This window comes from Manis javanica, chromosome 5 (assembly GCF_040802235.1).
Source record: "Manis javanica isolate MJ-LG chromosome 5, MJ_LKY, whole genome shotgun sequence".
In the NCBI taxonomy this organism is placed as follows: Eukaryota; Metazoa; Chordata; class Mammalia; order Pholidota; family Manidae; genus Manis; species Manis javanica.
In genome coordinates, this window is record NC_133160.1 from 89,210,648 (window position 1) to 89,232,696 (window position 22,049).

The window sequence follows — 22,049 nt, forward strand, 5'->3', positions numbered from 1 at the left end:
TTATTTAAGTCAACCAGTGGTTAACATTTTAAGAACAGGGTTGTAGAAGATTGAGACAAGCACCCGGGATGCACTAACTAGCAGTATCATTGGTAGATATGCAAGGCTGAGCTGCCTCAGTGACTTACCTGGTATGAAAGCCATGTGGCACTGGTTGATGACTGTGTACAGTGGAGAATTACTTAAATGAATTCACTAATCTAATATATGAGAATCGCTATCTAAAATTATTCCAGAAATAAAAATAATGCTATTCTTGATTTGAAGGATACAGAAGAAAAATAAGTAGGTGATTAATTTTATTAAAGAAGTTCATTTCTGTATTTTTTTAAATACAAATAAAAGAAAGTGGAAATAAAAGAAAGTAATTCCAGATAGTGGATTATATACATGCTCTTCTGCTAACTATTATGCTATCTTTTAAAAGTGGGTAGGGGAAGTTAGATTGATGGTGATATTGCTTTCTGGAAGCCACAAATACCAGTGGTTTTTAGAAATACAATCTTACATCAATTTAGTCTAATATTCATAATAAATGTTAAAATGACTATAAGTTATTTATAGCATTTCAATGTTCTATATTAACTATTCACTGACAGTAAAGTTATTTATCTTCTGAGAATCCAAAGAGAAATTTTGCCATATTTACCAATATAATCATAGTACTACTGTATTTTCCTAAGAGTCATCAGAAGTCTAATTCACTTTCTTGAGCAAAATGTGTATCTTCGTTACAAACAGAAAACAATTGTTTTCCTAAAGTCAATTATGGAAACACAAAGTGTGTACTATGTACTAAGATAGTTTCCCCTCCTTCAAAATCTTCCCTCAGTTGCATTCTCACAAAACTAATATCTTTCAAAGAGCGTTCTGAAGTTTAAGTCTTCAACCCACATAATAAGGAAATGGAGACTTGACAGAAAGAAAAAAGGGATTACAAATGGGAAACAAATTTAAGCGGCATGGGTAAACTTTTTTGGGGGTAGGCTTTTTGAATAAATATAAAAATGTATTCTTTTAACCTAATAATTATTTATCTCATTTCATGTACTAATAGTGTCTTTCTCAGACTCTTGAACAAAAGAGAAGTGGTAATAGAATTTCATTTCCTTCTCACTATCTGCTCTTCAATATCCAACAGTATAGAAGTACAGAAGCTGGAAAGACTAGATAACTTTCAAAAAGGGCTACTTAGAGGTGGGAGTGTGGAGTTAGCACTGGTTTATGGCAATACTAAAACAAGTTGACTAATTTTACAAAATGCTTGTTAAGACAATGAATGACTCAGGAACAACAAATAATACAAAGTAGTTGTGCAGTAGCATCATTTCAAAAAGAGCAAGGTGCATGTGCACACATGCACATACACATCATTTTATAAAAACAGTTTTTTAGAGATGAGATGGAAAAAACTTACCAAAAACTCTTTAAAGATTTTCTTGAGTTCTTTGTGACCATGCTTTTCAGCAATATGTGCTGGATCTGAACCTTCCAAATTTTTCATCTTAGAAGTCCAGGTTGCTCCTGAACACTGAAGCAAATGAAGAGCCAAGCTCTTTAAACCAAATTTTGCTGCACAGTGGAGAAGAGTTGGAAGTTCTTTGAAATGAGTATCTGTAAGCATACAAAGTAATAGGATTAGTATGTTTTTATCATACCTGGAATCCCATTAAAAAAAGACAAAAAGTCTACTCCTATAAGTAATTTCCACAAAGTAGAGTAGACTTTTAGAGTGATTTTGCATATATGAAACCATCAGTGGTTTTAGCAATCTAGAATCTCTCCCTTTATATTTCCCATCTTAAAATAAAGTAATATTCTCACTAACATAGATGCTTCACTCTTTGTGGGTTAAATTTAATTTAGAAAGGCACGTGAACCTCTTAAGTGTGAAACAAACAAAACAAAGACATTACATTGTAATAACTCCTTCTGAATGTACTTCACATTAGCCAAACACTAAATAACAAAATTAAATAAGCCCATTGATAAAACATTTTGTGTCTCTACCGCCATGCCCAGTTGGCTTCCTTTTGAAGTTAAAATTAACATAGTTCCTGGAGGGGCCATATTAGATTTCTATGTGAATTTTTTTCCCCAAAAAGTAACTACAACAGAAAATACAGGTGGGCACTTTTATAGACATATGTCTTCAGGATGGCAATTCCATCAGAACTTTACAGTTTTCATATCCATGTTCTGGAGTTTGAAATTCATACTCATTTATGAGCTGTCAATTTGGAGATATGTGTTACTTAGGTATAACTATAAAATGATGAATGTAAACTGCTATCCCAATGACAACACACACACACACACACACTGATGAGTGACCTACACTTTCACACCTAGCTGGGAAAAAATGTTATTGAAATTATACACCAGCTCAATTTCATGGCTGTGATATTATGAGAAGCAAGGAACAAGAAGACATAGCAACAGAAGCAAAGGCATCAAAGCAAAAAGTCAGTTCTCCCCATGTTTTAGAAAACAGTGAATCTGGCCTCACTTACCTCTTTGCTATTTTGTAAACCAAAGAAAAAGAGAAGGAAAAGAAAGAGTAATCAAATCATGAGTTTTCCATTCACTTGCCTGTTTCATGGAGGACTAAATGATTCAGTTTGTTGGTTTGTATGTTTTAATGGAAACCAAAACAAGACAGACAAAAACAAAACCTTCTGGATATGTTAAGAACTTACTGTAATGAAATATTTTACCCTCCAAAATGTGTTAGAGCTTAATGGCTATACATAAATCTATCAGTCATATTTCAATGATAAATGCACTGGTCCCTTTCTTGGTTAGACAGCACCGATTATTAGACAATTATTACTTCTGTTGCGGAGAAATGTATTTCCTCTAAATTCATAGCCTTTAAGTAATAAAGAATATGATATTTACAAAAGCACAGACTGAGAGTCACTTAGCTCTGCCATATATTCACTATGTGAACTTCAGCAAGCTCCTAATTATCAAGCCTAGTTTTCTCACTGAAATTTGTAGGGCTACTGATATAATGAAATGACTTAACATACACAAAATGTGCCTAGCAAGGTGTGTGAAATAAACAGGCATTCAATAATTAGTGTCCATCCCTTTCTCCCTTCTGCATCAAATAGTTTAAAGCATCCTTGTTTTAATTCATCTTTGCGTCAACCTTATGATCCCTAATTCTTCTCCAAAGTATTTAGCATCCTGACAGCTTGACTCCAGAATAGCGGGTCCTTTATAAAATGACAAATCAGTTTCAAACCTGCCCAAATGATTATTTACAGCATTCCTTTTCATTATGTTGGATGGGGTTATTTTGCCTGCTTATTTTCATTAAGTAGGAAATGCTCAGCCTGCTAATAATATACATGGTCAATAACTAGAGAATTTCTAATTTGAGGTTTTTTTAAATTAAAATATGACAGAGTTAACCTTTCAAAGAATGTGAAATGATTCACAGGAGATATATTCATTATTTTAATGTTAATTACATCATGATCTCTAGCATTACTTTTGTAGAACATCAAGTTAAATATATTCAGTATGTGCATATATTTATATATTTATATGTGAATAAATGTATTCATTGTCAAAAAAGGTATGATTATGCTAAGAACTGGATATCATAGTTTTTATAAAATCATACCTCTTTTATATTTTCATCCTGATTTGATTATTATAAAAATTTAAGATATGAATGGGTTCCTTTGTACCTGGAACAGGCATGTTTGTAACAGCAATAAGAAGTCCTTTATCTTAAAAAACTCTTGCTGCAGGAGGCTATCCTCTATCCGGGCATTCATTCAGTGTTAGAGAATGAGTGTTGATCAAAAAATAATCCTGTGACTCAGGGGAGGATACATGCTGTTCCCTTGCTGTTCTTCAGTGTTTAATTTAACTTTAAATCATAAGATCACTAATGTTTTTGTTTAAAGACAGTTATGTTTCTATAGCCTTTTAAAAAAATTATGGAAGTATAATTCACATTTTAAAATTCACTGATCATGATGAGTTAGATGAATTTTGTCAACTGCCTTCACCCACATAACCATCCCCCAAAACAAGCTGAAAAAAGCTTCTTTCACCACAGCAAATTCCCTCATGCTCCATTCTAGTCAATTCTCCACTGAAGAGGCAACTACTTTTTAATTTTTGTCAACAAAGGTAAGTTTTATTTCTTCTTGGATTTCATATAAGTTGAATCAAACAGTATACCCTCTTGTATTGCATTGTCTTCTGGCCTCTATTTCTGATGAGAAGTCAGATGGTCAGATGTCATGCTTATCATTATTTTTCTGTACGGAAAGTGCTTCCCCTAATACACACTCCCTGATCCCAACTTCTCCCACCCCAACCACAGATACTTTTAAGATTTTTCTCTTTGATTTTCAGTAGTTTAGCTATTGTGTGTGTAAGTATGCCATTTTTGTATTTATTCTGCTTGAAGGTTGCAGGGCTTATTGAATATGTGAGTTGATGTCATTTACCAATTTTGGATCATTCTCAGCCATTCTTCAAATATTTTTCTGCCTCATTCTCACCTTTACTCAGGGAACTCAATCACACATACATTGGATCATTTAACATTACCCTATAGAGCTTGAATCAGAACTGAGTCAAATTAGTATCTAGATGAGATGAGTTTGTTCTTTTCTTATGGTTTTAACTTAGATTCTGGATTTTTCCTCTGTTTGAAAAATTTATTTTGTCTTTCAGTTCACTGTTTTTTTATGTTATTTCTATAATTAAGCCCATCTGACTTTGAAACTTTTTCTGATATTGTATATTTCTAGGCTCTCCTTTTGTTATCATTTCTATTGCTCTGATGAAATTTCCACTCTTTTTCCAATTTCCACACATTGCCCAACTTCTACAATATATACTTTAACATATTTATCATAGTTATTTTATTGCTCCTTATCTGATCATTTCAGTATCTGGAGCATTTCTGTATCTGCTTCTATTGACTTTTCTTGCCTATGGGTTACCTTTTCTTCCTTCTTAATGTTTCTTCTAATTTTCTATAGCATACTGAGCAATGTACAAAAGGGCTGAACTAAATAATATTTACCCCCCAGAATAAGGCACACTTTTCCTTCAGTCAGACAACCACACTTGGGAGCTGAGTCAAATTAACCTGTAGGTGAGCTGGGCCTCGTCATTTTTGTGGCCTTCCTTAGATTCAGTTAACCACTGATCTCAAATAATTTGAGGGTAGGATCATGAATTCCTTCAGAATAGCATGGAAACTGAACCCTGGTTAGACTCCAGAAATCTCTGTTCCTCTACAGACTGGTTGCCAGCTTTGGGGTCACTGGATTCTTCTTTTTTCTCTACACTCCTGCCTCCAGACATCCTTATATCAAAAACCTTTCTCAGATTTTGTGAGGCCTCTCTAGTACACTCAGGTAAGGCAGACTCCTTGCCATTCGCAGAGGTATTTCTTCCAGTTTTTATGGCTCTCTAGTTTTAGAACTGGCTGCTGCCGCTTTCCATATAGTAAAAGCTTTGGTGGGATTTGTCTTAGCAGTCCTCAGCAGCACTCTTCAGCAGCTACTAGCTGATGATCCTCAGGGAAGCCTAGAATTTTTTTTAAGGATCTCTCTCAGCTTTTCTGTCCTACTCAGCCATTGGTATACTGGCTCTGTGCACGTACAACAGCCTATGAAAGTGAGTTGGTGGAGGATGCAGACCTATTCTGGACTGGAGCTCTTTGGGATTTCTGTCCATCATACTAGCCTAAATATAGCCACTAAAAGTTTGCTAAATATTCAACTAGTTTTCCTTTGCTCCTCATCTGTAGTGAATTCTTGTCTTGTTGCTCTGTAAGGGATAAAAGAAATCACGAATTTATTCTCTCTTGTGAAGGATTTGTCCATTTCTGGAATTTAGTTCATATAAGTTTTTTTTGCCATCCATTTTCTGCTGGATTAAAGCAAAAGAAATGGGTTTTGAAGATCATCTTGCTTGTTCTTGTTATTGCAAGGGGAACAATAGTCTTTTTGGATGTATATCCTAATCAGAAGCAGAAGTTCTATTAGTCTTACATCATATTTTCTTAAATTCACAGCATTTATTTTACAGTTTGTAATCATTTATTGAATTAAAATAATAAATTCTTTAAGATAATATAAAAAACTTTTAGAGTGTACTTAATCTATAGTAACTGTTTCATGGCATTTTTTACTTACTTATTCAAGATTTACTGCATCTGTTTTTATTATTGAGGTATAAATAAGTAATGATAATTCACACTATGGTGTGGTCAATTTGCTTTTGACTTTTTTATGGGAAAAAATATTTTTCAGTTGTTCTAGCCAATGCCTGTCAAATGGTAATTTCTGGAAAACAATGAAATGTCTGGGGAGAATTTTTTGAGGAAAATCCAATTACAGCAAATAAAAATAAATAGATGAGTTGGTACATAGTAAAGTGTGAGTCATATATTTGTTTGTGCTGTGCCATTTCTAACAGTTGCAGATAACCCCTGTAAATGATGGCCAATAATTAGATTGAAGTAACCAAACTAAAGCTCTCAATTAACCTAGATCATCAGAATAATAAAATGGGAATATATCCAGGGTTAGAATACACATTAAAAAAATTTTTAAAGATAAGTGTTCAAACTGGAAGTACTTGACCATGTAATCCATTGTTCTAATAAATCCCTATCTGGAAGAGTAAATATTTACTCACTCAAAGTAGGAAGACCAGGGGGTCACTTTAGAACAAAATAATGAAGCACACAAGTCAGGCAATCTGCATTCTAATCCTAACTCAGCCACTAAGTTCCATCATTTCCAAGGATCTCATTTTCTTCATTTGTACAATTAGAGGGTCAGAATTACAGAAATTTAGATATTCTTCTGGGCTAGCAGCTATGCCACAGATGGTTTTAGGGTAATTTTCTCTGGATGATAATTTAATAACCAATTAAAGGAGTAAGGGTGATATTTGTGAAGGTTGAAGAAAAGTAATGATTTTCATTCCTTTCATCATAGGGATTGGAGTCTGATGAAACATTAATACTTCTGTGGACTATAAAATAGAGCATTGCTGAGTTTATGAATGATTACTCTGTGACAGGAGGAGCACATATGCCACATGTGAGGTGTCATCCTTCTCATCCTGTTGAAATAGTAGACATATAGTCCTATTTAGAATTTCAAGCAATGAAAAATACAAAGTTGTACACTTCTAAAATTTTGATAATGTAAATTAAATGCACAAGGGAAATAATGGTCCATCAAAGCACTTTGTTGAATTTTTATTGTCTCATATTACAAAAAATATAAGAGGGGGAAGTACATGGACGTACACTTTAGCATTAACCTCAATTTTATATTTACCTCATTAATTGTTGGAATTGAATTCTTGTTACTAAAATGCTCTCTTAAACTTTTAAGAGACAAAGGTAAAAATTGTATCCATTTTGTTCCTTGTTAATTGTCTCAAGAAACTTCATAACAAAATATTCTTTTTCAAATGTTTTAGCTAAAGTGCTTAATTCTAGTCAGCATTATGTTCAAATGAATCTTGATTTTTATCTTAGTAAAGTTAAAAATAACACCTATAATTAGCTTAAACCTTAAAATTCTAAATCTTAGTACTTTGAGGAGCAATATTTGTAATTAGTGCTTACAAATGCCTTAGGGAGTTTTCTTTATCTACTAAAAGAGTTCTAGAAGACTGATGCTCTGGCATGTAAAACATGTGAGTGATGAAAAGACAAGAAGCCCGAGATAAGAATGGAGCATGCCACCTTGAATCCAGAAAGACAACATTGTTAGCTGAATGCTCTAATAGAATCCACTATAAAATTAGCAGCAGCAGGAATAAGAGAATAAGAAAGAGAAGAAGGGGAGGAAGGAAGAGAAACAGACAGAAAAGCGATAGCTAATGAATGACAGGGATTTTAGGTACCTAACATCAGAATGAGAAATAGCAATAGAACATGTTAATGGCAGGCAGTGCAATATGGTCTGACCCCAGAGAAGGAGTACTTAGGGACACACTGTGAAACACTTTCTCATCCACAGCTGTGGACCAGGAATGCCCAGGGAGAAATAAGGCAACATGCAGAATAAGATTAAAGCAGGCCATAAGGCCACAATGAACACCTGGAAGCTTGGAGTACATGTCTGGAAAGGATCTTAGGAAGCAAAGATGGGTGCACAGTTCTCATTAGCAGTTCCTGGAATTGGTACCAATTAAAGTGAAATTTCACAGCATTAGAATAGGTTTATTGTTCACTTTTCATGAGTAATGCCAGACAGTGGTATCATTGAAACAAGTGGAGCTGCTCCATCTTTAACCAGTCCAGCCAATCCATGGTAAACCTCTGGTTATAATAAGAAATCTCTAGAAGCTTTATTTTTATACATGTGTGATTGTATTCTACTCCTCTGTGCTCATTTAAAAAATGCTTTTTGAAAATTACCAGCTTCATCTCTGTGGAATCTTGACAGCCAAGGAACCAAGATACCAGAAATAAGCCAGGAAACAGCTGTGTAAGCTCTGCAGGTAAGAGCTGGATTTAAGATTCAGGTTCCTGGCTACAATATTACAAGGTAGGAGAAAAAATATACATTAGAAAAGGTGACAAAGATTATTGCCATGGAGAAGAACAGGTGTGCATGCTGATGGTTAGCTGCCAGTGATAGGATTATATTTCAGTAAATCAAATTAGACATATATGTCTTTGAGAAAAGCATACTGGTTATAAATTTAGCTGCTGTGTCACTAAACACTGACAATCACCACAGAACACTTGTTTTGTGGAAGAAGTAGTGTTCTGAAATAGGGTTCCTTTGCCATATAAGGGTAATATATTTACTGATGCAGGGGTTAGAATGTGAATTTAATTAGGGGGCAATTATTTAGCTTAACTATACTAAGTAAGCGATGTTAACCCAAAAGGTGCTCTCATGAATCAGGAAGGTGGTCACAGCTCTACAATTCAGTATGTCTTAATACAGCAGGCAAGATCTAGTTTTTCTTGACCAAGAGTTTACATTATGTACATGACCTGAATTGTATCTCTTATCACATGATCAACACATGCTCAGTCTATGAACCAGGATAGGATATTTTGGGAGTTTTTTTTCTATCTAGTAAGTTACTGTTGCTTTACAACTGTATTGACCAGCATTTTCAAACTGATTGTGGGGGATTCCAAAAGGCATGCAGGTAAGTTAGTTGTTTAGAGCTGCCAACCTTAACAACAGGATGAAGGTAAGTGTGATGGTTCATTTTTTGTGTCAACTGGTTTGGTTATGGTGTCCACTTCTTTGGTCAAACATCAGTCTAGATGTTATTTGAAAATATTTTTTAGATGTGATTAACATCTAAATCAGTAGACTTTGATAAAGCAGATCACTCTATAATGTGGGTGAGCTTCATTCAATCAGTTTAAGATCCTAGGGGCAAGGATTGAGGTTCCCCAAAAAGGGAGCAATTCAATCTCCTGAGTGCCTTGGACATAAAGTCACAGCATCAACTTCTGCTGGCATTTCCAGCCTGCTGGCCTGGCCTTTAGATTGCAGAACTGCCAACCCCACAGTCACGTGAGCCAGTTCCTTAAAGTAAACCTCTCTCTGTTTCTCTCTCTGTCTTACTGGCTCTGGTTCTCTGGAAAATCTTGGCTAATTCTGTAGGAAAAACACTCCGATTCATATAGGTTTGATGAACCTATATGAACAAGACATAAAAACAAGTTCTGCTACATTTTTTAGTTGCTACCCTTCTCAGGGTAATGCAGTGAGTTTTTATGCCTGTAGTGCCATTACAAAGATCTGTTACTATTTGGTAAAGGTAGAATCCAGAGGCTTAATGAGCCCTTTTAGGAAGTAGAGGGAGATGTTTTTGGGACAGGTTAGTAAAAGGGTGGTATAAAGAGGTTTCTGGATCTCTTTTCCAAGAGTTTCAGAGGGCAGCAAATTTTGATCTGAGGAGCCTCACTGCGCAAAGCTGCAAAAACAAGAGGGAGTTCCTTAAATAGTAACTGACTCGATAATAAAGAAGCCCATTTCCGGTGTGTGTGTGTGTGTGTGTGTGTGTGTGTGTGTGTGTGTGTGTGTGTGTGTGTGTATGTAACTGAGGCTAACTCATGCATGTGTTTTTCTTAATAAAATGAATGGGTACCATAGAACTGATTTCCACATACTGATGAACTGTATTTATGTTTTATCCCCCAGTCCCATGAAAAACTTAGAGATTTAAATTTATTACATTTGACCCTTGAAAAACCTACATTTGTGTCAGCCCAGAGAAGATGAACATATGTGTCTCAGGTATTTGAGCATACAGTTCAATGCAGAATTTCAGAAGGCTCATATGCCAATTTTTCATTCTGATTAATGGCAGATGTGATGAGGAAGTGGTAGAAAAGACAAAATAATGACATTATAAATAGTTGCATTATATTCCTACAAAGAAGAGCTCCAATATTACTAGTCTATTTTCTGACCGAGTCTTATCGATTTTATCATATGGTTAACTTTTTTGCCATTAATAAGTCAATTAATGTAGTAAATATTTATTGCATGTTAGAAACTCTTCTAGGCACTGGGAATAAGTCCATGAACAAAACAGACAGGACTCCTTCCTAAAGGATAGTATTTGCCCATAGAGGCAAAATGGGTGCTTTGAAGAAAATCATGCAATATGAACAAAAAGCCCGTTTCTAGGATTGCAAAAAATAACATAAAACATAAGAGCATCTGAGATAACTTCAAACTTGCCTCTATAAATTAAAGTAGTAATTCAAAAATAATTTAATAGAAATAATGCATTACCTGTCCTCTAATTTTAATATCATCTCCCTTGGAAGCTTCCTGTGACTGCCCCTTTCTCTGGGTTCTCAGGACACCTCGAGCTACAGCTCATTACGCTGTATAGGGCTGCAATGGCCAAGTGGTTAGTCATGTGATCACCTCAGCTGTGCTGCCTGGATCCAAGTTCCAGCTCAGCCACTATTTGGGCAAGTGATCAACATTCTCAGTACCTTATCTGTAAAGTAGAGATTAAAAATAGTACCTACCTTGGGATTGTTGTGAGGAATTAAGTAAGCTAATATAAGTACAGTACACAAAATACAAGTGTTAGCTCTTATTAGTGGAGCACACACTATATTAATGGCACTTATTTTTGAAATCTTGTTTTTTCTACTCTTGTCTTAGGTACCCTCTGAATGTATGTATGGGTTGTGTTTTATTTATCTCGTATTTCTCTAACTTCTCCCAGTATCTAGAAGAGTACCTTGTACAAAGCAGAGCACATTACACCTCTAAGAATTCATGAGTTTATTTTGTTTTTTATAATAGTGATATACAAAGTTTATATATTTTGAGATATTCATTGTAAGACTACTTCATTTTACATCTATAACTTTAATCCTGGGACATGGACCATGGAATGAAAAAATTCTATCTTGACTTGAATTTTATTCATGTCAATTTTGTTAATGTACATAACTTATCAACAGGACTCAGTGGTTCTCACTGGTGATTCACAGACCAGAAACTTCAGCACCGTCTATGAATTTATGAGAAATGTAAAATTTTGGGGCCCATCCCAGATCTATTGATTTAGAAATTCTGAGTGGGGTCCAGCAATTTCGTTTTTAACAAACCTTCTAAGTGTTTCTGATGCCTTCTAAAGTATGAAATTAGAAGTATTAAATACAAGAAAGAACAGGGCTTGGTTCGAATAATTAAGCAAGAGTATACAGCCAAGAAAACTAAAGTTAACCTCATAGCTAAGTAAAACTGCAGAGCACAACACAAAGAATGCCTGGGGTAGACTTTCTTTCCATTCTATTCAGTCTAAGAATTTCCCTGTCCTGTCATGGTTTACATATTGTGAAATATCTTCTCATGTATATTCAACAGGAAACACTACTATAGAAGAGAAAATTTTGCACTCAAAGATATTTATCTGAATTTATTTTTAAGAGAAATGCACTATTTTACAGCATACAACGTTCTGAGAAATAAAGCATTTTGAGAAACAGTACTTCAGCCAAACATTACACATTATTCTCTTACAGAAGTAATCTCCATTTGGATTCTGTAGATAATGATTGTGGAGGTATAATTTCTTATAATCAGTCAAATACAATGAGAAGAGGTGCTTATTTCCCAGGTTTCCATTATTTTCAAGAATTTCTTCTTTAAGGATGTAACTCTCACCTTTCTAGCTCACCTGTCGGGCTTCCTAGATGACCTACGTCAGAAACTGGTTCACAGCTGGATAGGAATAGTAGGAAAGGAGTGGGAAACAGTGCAACCAACTGCTTCGGCTTTCAAGCATCACTTGTTCTTTGTTATGAACTGTTAGCCGTGCTGTGCCATATACTTTGGCCTCTCAGCCTAATTTGCAGATTTCGTTCCTCTGCTCTCCCATCCCTTGTATTTTACACTGCCTTATCCTTAATTTGTTCTGTACACTTCTATTCATACTTATCTCAAAACTGTAAGCCTTTTTCAACTCAGACTTCAACTTCAGAGATGCTTAAAATGGGGGGAGGGTATATATCAAATGAAATTTAGGTTCACTACAATGGAAAATAAGCCCAAGGGGCAGTTAATTGAAATTTTACATAATCCTCTTTTCTCCATTTCTTCTGGATAGTGTTTTTCAGCTCATTAACATCTTAGATTCTATGAGTCAATCTGCATTTCCCATTACTCTGAGATATTTTGCCAAATTTAGGGGCTCCTGGAGAATAGTTAATCAGAATTGTAATTCTTCATCTTCTCACTATTTGCTCAAGAGAACACTATTGATAGAGCTTTTTAGGGAAAACTAATACATCTATATGATATTGTTGGTGCAAAGATCTGGGGAAGAGCTGGATCCACTGGGGGACATTTCTGGTATTAATGGATGGTTTTATAAATCACACACTACTGCAGGGACCTTCCTCTGCCACGCTCTCTGCAGTAGGATATGACAGGGCCTGTCAGTTCCTTCTCTCAGAAGCATTTCCTTCACTTGGTTCTCAGACACCACACTCCCACTTCAGCGATGCTCCTTCTCCGTCTCCTTGAATGGAAACTTCTCTTCCATTCTCTAGATATTGCACTGCCCAGGACTCAAAACTTTGCTCTGAACTATACTCTTTACAGAATGATCTACCCAGGACTCAGCTGTGAATACCAAACATGACCCCCTTCCTGGGCTTTTGACAATCTGTCAGGAAACACCACCATTTTTACTCTCAAATATCTACCAAGTAAGAGCAGTGTCATCACCTCCGCTCTACCACCAGGTGATCATCACCATCATGTCCCCTCTGAGTCTAACAGCCTGGCTTCCTAACTAGTGTTCCTGCTTCCATTCTTACGTACCTGTCCTCTCTTCTCTGCAGAGCAGCAAGATAACATTTTTAAATGCAAATGAGAAAATACCAAACCATGTTTAAAATCTTTGCAAATTTAAAATCATCACCTCCCAACTCTTGTCTTCTCACTTTATCTTTCTCATAACCAGTATCACTCTTTGAAATAATACTGTTCATTTTGTTGTTGTTCTTTGTTTATTATGCTGCCCTCGCTAAAATAAAAGCTCCATGAAGACGGACACTTGTATAATGGTATCTAGTACCACTCAGTACCTAGAAGAGTGCTTGGCACTTTGTTTACACTTATAATATGAATGAACAAATGAGACTGCTTGACAAAATAGTTTAGATCTAAGTTCTCTTAATTGGGAGAAAATACTACATTTGCATGCTCACTTTTTCCATCTATAATTATGGAGTCCTCAATTATGATACGATATGTGTGTTACAGTAGTCTGTGCAATGGAAATGGGCAGAATGAGAAGGAATTATGAATGCTGTTGAAAGGTGGAGAAGGGCTGACCATCATAAATGCCTGTTGGACTCAGGACAGCACATCGCCTATCTCTACAGTGTTAAGGTGCACCCCCAAGCCAGACATAATTATAATTTGCATCAAGTTTCAGAACTGCTGCTCTGAACCCTTGATACTCAGTGAGAGCTCTGAGAATTGGCAGCACCAGCTTTATCTGGAGGCTTCTTAGAAAAGCAGAAGCTGAACGATACCCAAACCTATTGAATCAGATCCACATGATCAGAGGCTCTGACTTAACTCATCTAGAATTCTTTTTTTATAAAAATAAAGGACAAAAGCTACTCCATCTTTTCCAACTCTAAAATTAATATTCTACAACCTAAACAAGTCATTGATAAGCACTTTAAAACTTATCTATAATGGTTTGTTTACCTATAAAAATGAGAGACCAAAACCATTGTATGCTCTCTAATCCACAATTCTCATTCCACAAACCCAAACAAACATAATGCCGAGGGAATCTGTACACATTGTCTCATCTTCATACCTCCGTATGTATCTTCTCCTGCCCCAAATTCCTGTTTCTCTTCTATTTCCTCATGTCATATTCCTATTCTATCCTAACCTGATGTCTAACTTTTCTAAGTGAAATTATATATCATTAATGTATATGGCAAATAAAAATAAGTTTTCATGATTCTCACAAGATTACTTATTCAAAACTAGTCTTTCACTGACGTGTTCCCATAATGTAACCTGACCATGCATAAAAAATGTTCTCACACATCTGGGTGAATCATAATTGTCTGTGCCTTAAGACTCGTACTTTACTCTTTCTCAGAGGTCTGCCAGAGTGATGGTAAAACTTTTTCAAATAGCACAGAAACCCTAGAGAAAATCCTTTGCTCATCAGTCCTGCACTATGCCTATAGTACATCTCTCATATTCTTTAGCTTCATGTTTGTCTTGCAGGAAGAATCAATTTAAAAAATATACTACTGAGCTCATGATAACATTTAGAAGTATGATTTGTTGGTAATAATAGCTCCTGTATGTATGTTTTTTATATTATAAATAATACATAGTTATAGAAAACACAGATTAAGCAAATGAAAAAGAAATGCAATCCTGAAATTGCACAACCCAAACATAACTACTATTAACAGGTATATGTCTGTCCAGACTGCCAATTTACATATCAAAACATATATGCTATTAAACATTTTTTAAACAGAGACTCACACTCTATCTACTGCCATATCCCTGCTTTTATTAATTTAAGTGTATATAAAAGCATCGCTCCAGCTAGCAAATCAATTTATAAAAAAATTTACTTATGATGCTCAGAGTAATGGATTTGTCATAATTTACTAATTCATTGCCTCTCTTTGGGAGATTTATTTTCATTTTTGTCAATTAAAGTTATGATGAACAATCTCCATCACGAATTGTGCAAACATTTCATTAGAATATAAATCAGAAGTTGGTTTTGCTGTTTTCAAAAGTTATGTACATTTTAGGCCTGTGATTAAAAAAAAAATACCAAATGGATCTTTAGAACTTTATACTAGTGTGCCTTCTTACCAGGAGATGGGAATTGTCTGAAACATTTAATCAACAATGCAGCTAACTATATTCTTGGTTTTACTAATTATTAAATAGTTACACACAGTGAAATATAATGAACAATTGATGTGGTTGGCAAATACTCACATTCTTTTAGAGGGTAGATTTCAGTTTGGAGTGATCGGAACTCATAATACGGTATCTCGTGCTTGAATATGTACGTAAGAACATCATCAAGTTGGTCAATGCCATTCTGCTTTAAAATGAAAAGAATTTTCTTAGTTAAAGTATCCACATAGAAACTCATCTTAGTGCAATATAATAAATATTATTCGCTGGAGTAAATACTGTATAATCTTTAATAATACTGATACCTTTTTTTAAAAGAATAATACAAAGTATTAGGGGCTTGCTAAAAGCCAATTATTAAAATAATAGAACAATAGATGCAAAAAATTAGCCTATTCTTTTGGATGAATAACCTTACTTAAATACTCATTTTAAGAGAGCATTACAGTAGTAGGTCAATGATAACATTGAAATTTATTTCAATAATAAATTCTGTTAAAAAACATATTACATTTTAATAAATTAAATAATAAAATGATGAATCTTGCTCTTCAATTTAAGGGTCAGAAATGGGACAGTCTTAGATTATTTTATTTCTTATCAAAATGGGAGGGAATATTCATCTTGGCCAATTTTTTCCTTGCATATATAGAGTAACTATATGTCTACTCTGTTTCCTTAATCTGAGCATTTTGCGGGGAGCCATGCAAATCTAAGTGTTCTACTACCGATGACATAACCAATTGCAAAGGTACCATTGTTTTAACGTTGTGTTTTATGAAGGTACGGTTGGGATCAAATTGACTTGAGATATAGATGGTTGTAGCTAAGGAGGTGAGCCAATCAACAAAGCCATGAGGTGGTGAGAGGACTGTGGGACAACTGTTCCTGAGACTTCTGAAATGACTTCCAAATAAAATCAGACATATTGCCAATACATAGTCATAGAAATTAAAGGACTGGATTGATTGAAAAAATATATATATATATTTTTCATAGCCTTTGCCTTCATTTTTCAATAATCTGGTTGCCATCAAATCTGTCTGGTTCTAGTCTCTCTGGATTTCCTCAAAGTTCTGCTTAGAAGTGAGGAGAGGGGATGAAGTCCTTTTGTCAACCTGCAATTCCGGATGGCAAAGCAAAACCAACACTAATTTACTTAATGCTAAGAATTATGCAAAGCCCTTATCTCTGGAACATTTTCTTAAGTAAATGGAGGAGAGATGCAACAAGCTCTGCCTTCAAGAAATCCATGGTCATGTAATTACATGTTGGCAATGAACTGAGTTCTGTGTACAATGATAGAAAGTCTCATGGGTCTGGTACACTGCAGGCAAAAGGGAAATGGCTCAATTCCAAGGGGAAGAAATGGTCAGAAAAGGCTATATGGAAGACATGAAGTAAGTTGTAATCACCACACATATAAAGAGCATTCCAGAGGAGGAGCCAAGATGGCAGCATGAGTAGGGCAGTGGAAATCTCTTCCCAAAACCATATATATTTTTAAAAATACAACAAATACAACTATTCCTAAAAGAGAAAGTAGTGGATACAGTACAATAGCCAGGCTACATCCACATCTGTGAGAACTCAGCACCTCATGAAGGGGGTAAGAAACAAGCCATGGCTGAACGGGACCCGAGCACTCCTCCCACCCCAGCTCCCCAGTGGGAGGAAAGGAGTTGGAGCGGGGAGGGAGTGAAAGCCCAGGACTGCTAAACAACCAGCTCTAGTAATCCACACTGGGAGCGCAGACACACACTGCATGGTGTGCTGGATATTAGAGAAATGGAAAAGCAAAATCTGCAAGTGGGTCCCCGCAAGCAGCTCCCCTGGGACAAAAGAAAAGTGAGTGCTTTCTGACAGTCTTAAAGGGACAGGGACCTCACAGCTGGATGGAAGCATCCCAACACACTCAGCCCAGTAGCTGGAATACCGGGGAACTACAGGCACCCTAACTCCCCAGGTGAAAGCGCAGCTCTGAAGCCCCTCATGGTGATAAGCAGCCTACCAGTCATTCCCCCAGCTGGCGCAGCCCCTGAAACAGTAGCTCAGTAGTCGGGGAGTGGCCGCTTGCACCTGTGGCAGCATCAGAGCAGCCTGAGAACAGCAGCGCCCCCAGCAGCTGCCCAGAATCTCCTCCCGGAGTGCAGCCACCCGGGCCAAACCCAAAGGCCGCTGCCGGCACACAGCTGAGTGGCGCAGGCAGAAGAAACTGGGGCAAGGCGCAAAGGGGCAACGCTCTTGCAGGACATCACACCCAGCATGCCTACTACTCCTCACAGAGCTCTGGACTACCCTGACGGTGAACCCGCCCACAGCACCTTAGGGGATTAATCCAGAGGCTACAACAGTGTGTGAGTAACCAACACAGGCAGTGGAGGAGGGCAAGGTGACCAGCAACCAGGAAAGGACTTTGTTCTCACAGCTGACACATGTGCTACCTGCCTACAGCTACCTCTATTGCCATGAAAAGGCAAAAGAATTTGGTCCAGTCCAGAATTATCCAGACAACCCTTCAGAGAGGGCCTGGGGAGACAGAGTTAACCAATCTTCTTGAAAAAGAATTCAAAATAAAGGTCATAACCATGCTGAAGGACCTGCAGAGAAATATGCAAGAGCTAAAGGATCAAGTTGGGAGGGAGAATACAGAAATAAAACAATCTCTGGAAGGACTTAAGAGCAGACTGGGTGAGTTGCAAGAGGCTGTTAATGGAATAGAAATCAGAGAACACGATACAGAGGAGCTGACGCAGAGAGAAAAAAGGATCTACAGGAATGAACGAATATTAAGAGAACTGTGTGACCAATCCAAATGGAACAATATTCACATTATAGGATTACCAGAAGAAGAAGAGACAGAATACAGGACAGAAAATGTCTTTGAAGAAATAATTGCTGAAAACTTTCCCAAACTGTGAGAGGAAATAGTCTCTCAGACCATGGAAGCACACTGAACTCCCAACACCAAGACATATAATAATTAAAATGGCAAAGATCAAAGACAAGGACAGAGTATTAAAGGCAGCCAGAGAGAGAATGGCATGATATATTCAATGCAACGAAACAGAAGGGCCTTGAACCAAGAATACTGTATCCAGCACGATTATCATTTAAATATGAAGGAGGGATTAAACAATTCCCAAACAAAAGTTGAGGGAATTTGCCTCCCACAAACTACCTCTACAGGATATTTTAAAGGGACTTCTCTAGATGGAAGCACTCCTAAGGCTAAATAGATGTCAACAGAGAAAATAAAATAACAGCAAAGAGAGCAGACCAACCAAATACTAACTAAAGGCAAAAAAAAAAAATCAACTACTCACAAAAGCAGTCAAAAGAAACACAAGAGTACAGAATAAAACACTTAACATATAAAGAATAGAGGAGGAGGAATAAAAAGGGAGAGAAAGAAAGAATCATCAGACTGTGTTTATAATGGCTTAATAAGAGAGTTAAGTTAAGTGGCTAGATAGTAAAGAAGCTACCCTTGAACCTTTGGTAACCATGAATCTAAATCCTGCAATGGCAATAAGTACATATCTTTCAATAATCACCCTAAATGTAAATGGACTGAATGCACCAATCAAAAGACACAGAGTAACAGAATGGATAAAAAAGCAACACCCATCTATATGCTATACACAGACTAAAAGTGAAGGGATGGAAAAAGATATTTCATGCAAACAATAGGGAGAAAAAGCAGGTGTTGCAGTACTTGTGTCAGACAAAATAGACTTCAAACAGAGAGGGTAACAAGAGACAAAGAAGGACATTACATAATGATAAATGGCTTAGTTCAACAAGAGGCTATAACCACAAAAAATATATATACACCCAATAGAAGAGCACCAACATATGTGAAACAAATACTAACAGAATTAAAGGAGGACATAGAATGCAATGCATTCATTCCAGGAGACTTCAACACACCACTCACTCCAAAGGACAGATCCACCAGACAGAAAATAAGTAAGGACACAGAGGCACTGAACAACACATTAGAACAGATGGACTTAACAGACATCTACAGAATTCTACACCGAAAAGCAGCAGGATACACATTCTTCTCAAGTGCACATGGAACATTCTCCAGAATAGACCACATACTAGCTTGCAAAAAGAGCCTCAGTAAATTCAAAAAGACTGAAAGTCTACCAACCAACTTTTCAGACCACAAAGGCATAAAACTAGAAATAAATTGTACAAATAAAACAAAAAGGCTCACAAACACATAGAGGCTTAACAACATGCTTCTAAATAATCAGTGGATCAATGACCAAATTGAAAGAGAGATCAAGCAATATATGGAGACAAATGACATCACAAAGCCCCAAATTCTGTGGGACGCAGCGAAGGAAATTCTAAGAGGAAAGTATATAGCAATCCAGGCATATTTAAAGAAGGAAGAACAATCCCAAATGAATAGTCTAAAGTCACAATTATTGAAACTGGAGAAAGAAGAGCAAATAAGGCCCAAAGTGAGCAGAAGGAGAGGCATAATAAAGATCTGAGAAGAAATAAATAAAATTGAAAAGACTAAAACAATAGAAAAAATCAATGAAACCAAGAGCTGGTTCTTTGAGAAAATAAACAAAATAGACAGGCCCCTAGCCAGACTTAAGAGAAAAAGAGAATCTACACACATCAACAGAATCAGAAATGAGAAAGGAAAAATCACAACGGACCCCACAGAAATACAAAAAAATATTAGAGAACAGTATGAAAATCTATATGTTTACAAACTGGAAAACCTAGAAGAAATGGACAACTTCCTAGAAAAATACAACCTTCCAAGACTGACCAAGGAAGAAACAGAAAATCTAAACAGACCAATTACCAGCAAAGAAATTGAATCGGTAATCAAAAAACTACCCAAGAACAAAATCCCTGGTCCAGATGGATTAACCACTGAATTTTATCAGACATATAAAGAAGACATAATACCCATTCTCCTTAAAGTTTTGAAAAAACAGAAGAGGAGGGAATACTTCCAAACTCATTCTATGAAGCCAGCATTACTTTAATACCAAAACCAGGCAAAGACCCCACAAAAAAAGAAAACTCCAGCCCAATATCCATGATGAACATAGATGCAAAGATATTAGCAAACCAAATTAAAAAATACATCAAGAGGATCATACACCATGATCAAGTGGTGTTCATCACAGGGATGCAAGGATGGCACAAAATTCAAAAATTTATCAGCATCATCCACCACATCAACAACAAAAAGGACAAAAACCACATGATCATATCCAAAGATGCTGAAAAAGCATTCGACAAAATTCAACATCCATTCATGATAAAAACTCTCAGCAAAATGGGTATAGAGGGCAAGTACCTCAACATAATAAAGGCCATATATGAAAAACCCACAGTCAACATCATACTTAAGAATGAGAAGGTGAAAGCTTTTCCTCTGAGATTGGGAACAAGACAGGGATGCCCACTCTCCCCACCACTTTTCAACATAGTACTGGAGATCCAGCCACAGCAATCAAACAAAATAAAGAAATACAAGGCATCCAGATTGATAAAGAAGAAGTCAAACTGTCACTATTTGCAGATGACATGATATTGTACATAAAAAACCCTAAAGACTCTACTCCCAAACCACTAGAACTAATATCTGAATTCAGCAAAGTTTCAGGACACAAAATTAATACACAGAAATCTGTTGCTTTCCTATACACTAATGATGAACTAGCAGAAAGAGAAATCAGGAAAACAATGCCATTCACAATTGTATCAAAAAGAGTAAAATACCTAGGAATAAACCTAACCAAGGAGGTGAAAGACCTATACCCTGAAAACTACAAGACACTCTTAAGAGAAATTAAAGAGGACACTAACAAATGGAAACTCATCCCATGCTCTTGGCTAGAAAGAATTAATATTGTCAAAATGGCCATCATGCCTAATGCCATCTACAGATTCAATGCAATGCCTATCAAAATGCCAACAGCATTCTTCAACAAACTGGAACAAATAGTTTTAAAATTCATATGGAACCACAAAAGACCCCGAAGAGCCAAAGCAATCCTGAGAAGGAAGAATAAACCAGAGGGGATCTCGCTTCCCAACTTTAAGCTCTACTACAAAGCCACAGTAATCAAGACAGTTTGGTACTAGCACAAGAACAGACCCACAGACCAGTGGAACATAGTAGAAAGTCCAGATATTAACCTAACCATATATGGTCAATTAATATATGATAAAGGAGCCATAGACATACAATGGGGAAATGACAGCCTCTTCAACAGCTGGCATTGCCAAAACTGGACAGCTACATGTAAGAGAATGACGCTGGATCATTGTCTAACCCCATACACAAAAGTTCATTTCGAAATGGATCAAAGACCTGAATGTAAGTCATGAAACCATAAAACTCTTAGAAAAAAACATAGGCAAAAATCTGTTGGAGATAAACATGAGTGACCTCTTCATAAACATATCTCTTCGCGCAAGGAAAACAAAAGCAAAAATGAACATGTGGGACTACATCAAACTGAAAAGCTTCTGTACGGCAAGGGCACCACCAATAGAACAAAAAGGCATCCTATAGAATGGGAGAATATATTCATAAATTTCAGATCCAAT

General features: G+C 36.3%; 1 protein-coding gene across 8 annotated transcripts in view; it reads right to left on the reverse strand.

Moving 5' to 3' along the window:
• BANK1 (B cell scaffold protein with ankyrin repeats 1) overlaps positions 1-22,049 on the reverse strand; it is a 328,379-nt gene that overhangs the window by 165,837 nt on the left and 140,493 nt on the right. For 6 of the 8 annotated variants that reach the window (XR_005061796.2, XR_005061797.2, XM_037020171.2 and 3 more), the window contains exons 6-7: positions 15,525-15,633; positions 1,418-1,614 (exon numbers count right to left, since the gene is read on the reverse strand). Coding sequence is in view for 6 of the 8 variants with exons in the window: in XM_037020171.2 (XP_036876066.2) it covers positions 1,418-1,614; positions 15,525-15,633 (306 nt within the window). In the remaining 2 variants the exon portion in view is untranslated. The remainder of the gene's footprint in view (positions 1-1,417; positions 1,615-15,524; positions 15,634-22,049) is intronic. The other 2 variants (XM_037020173.2, XM_037020177.2) reach the window with 1 other exon arrangement.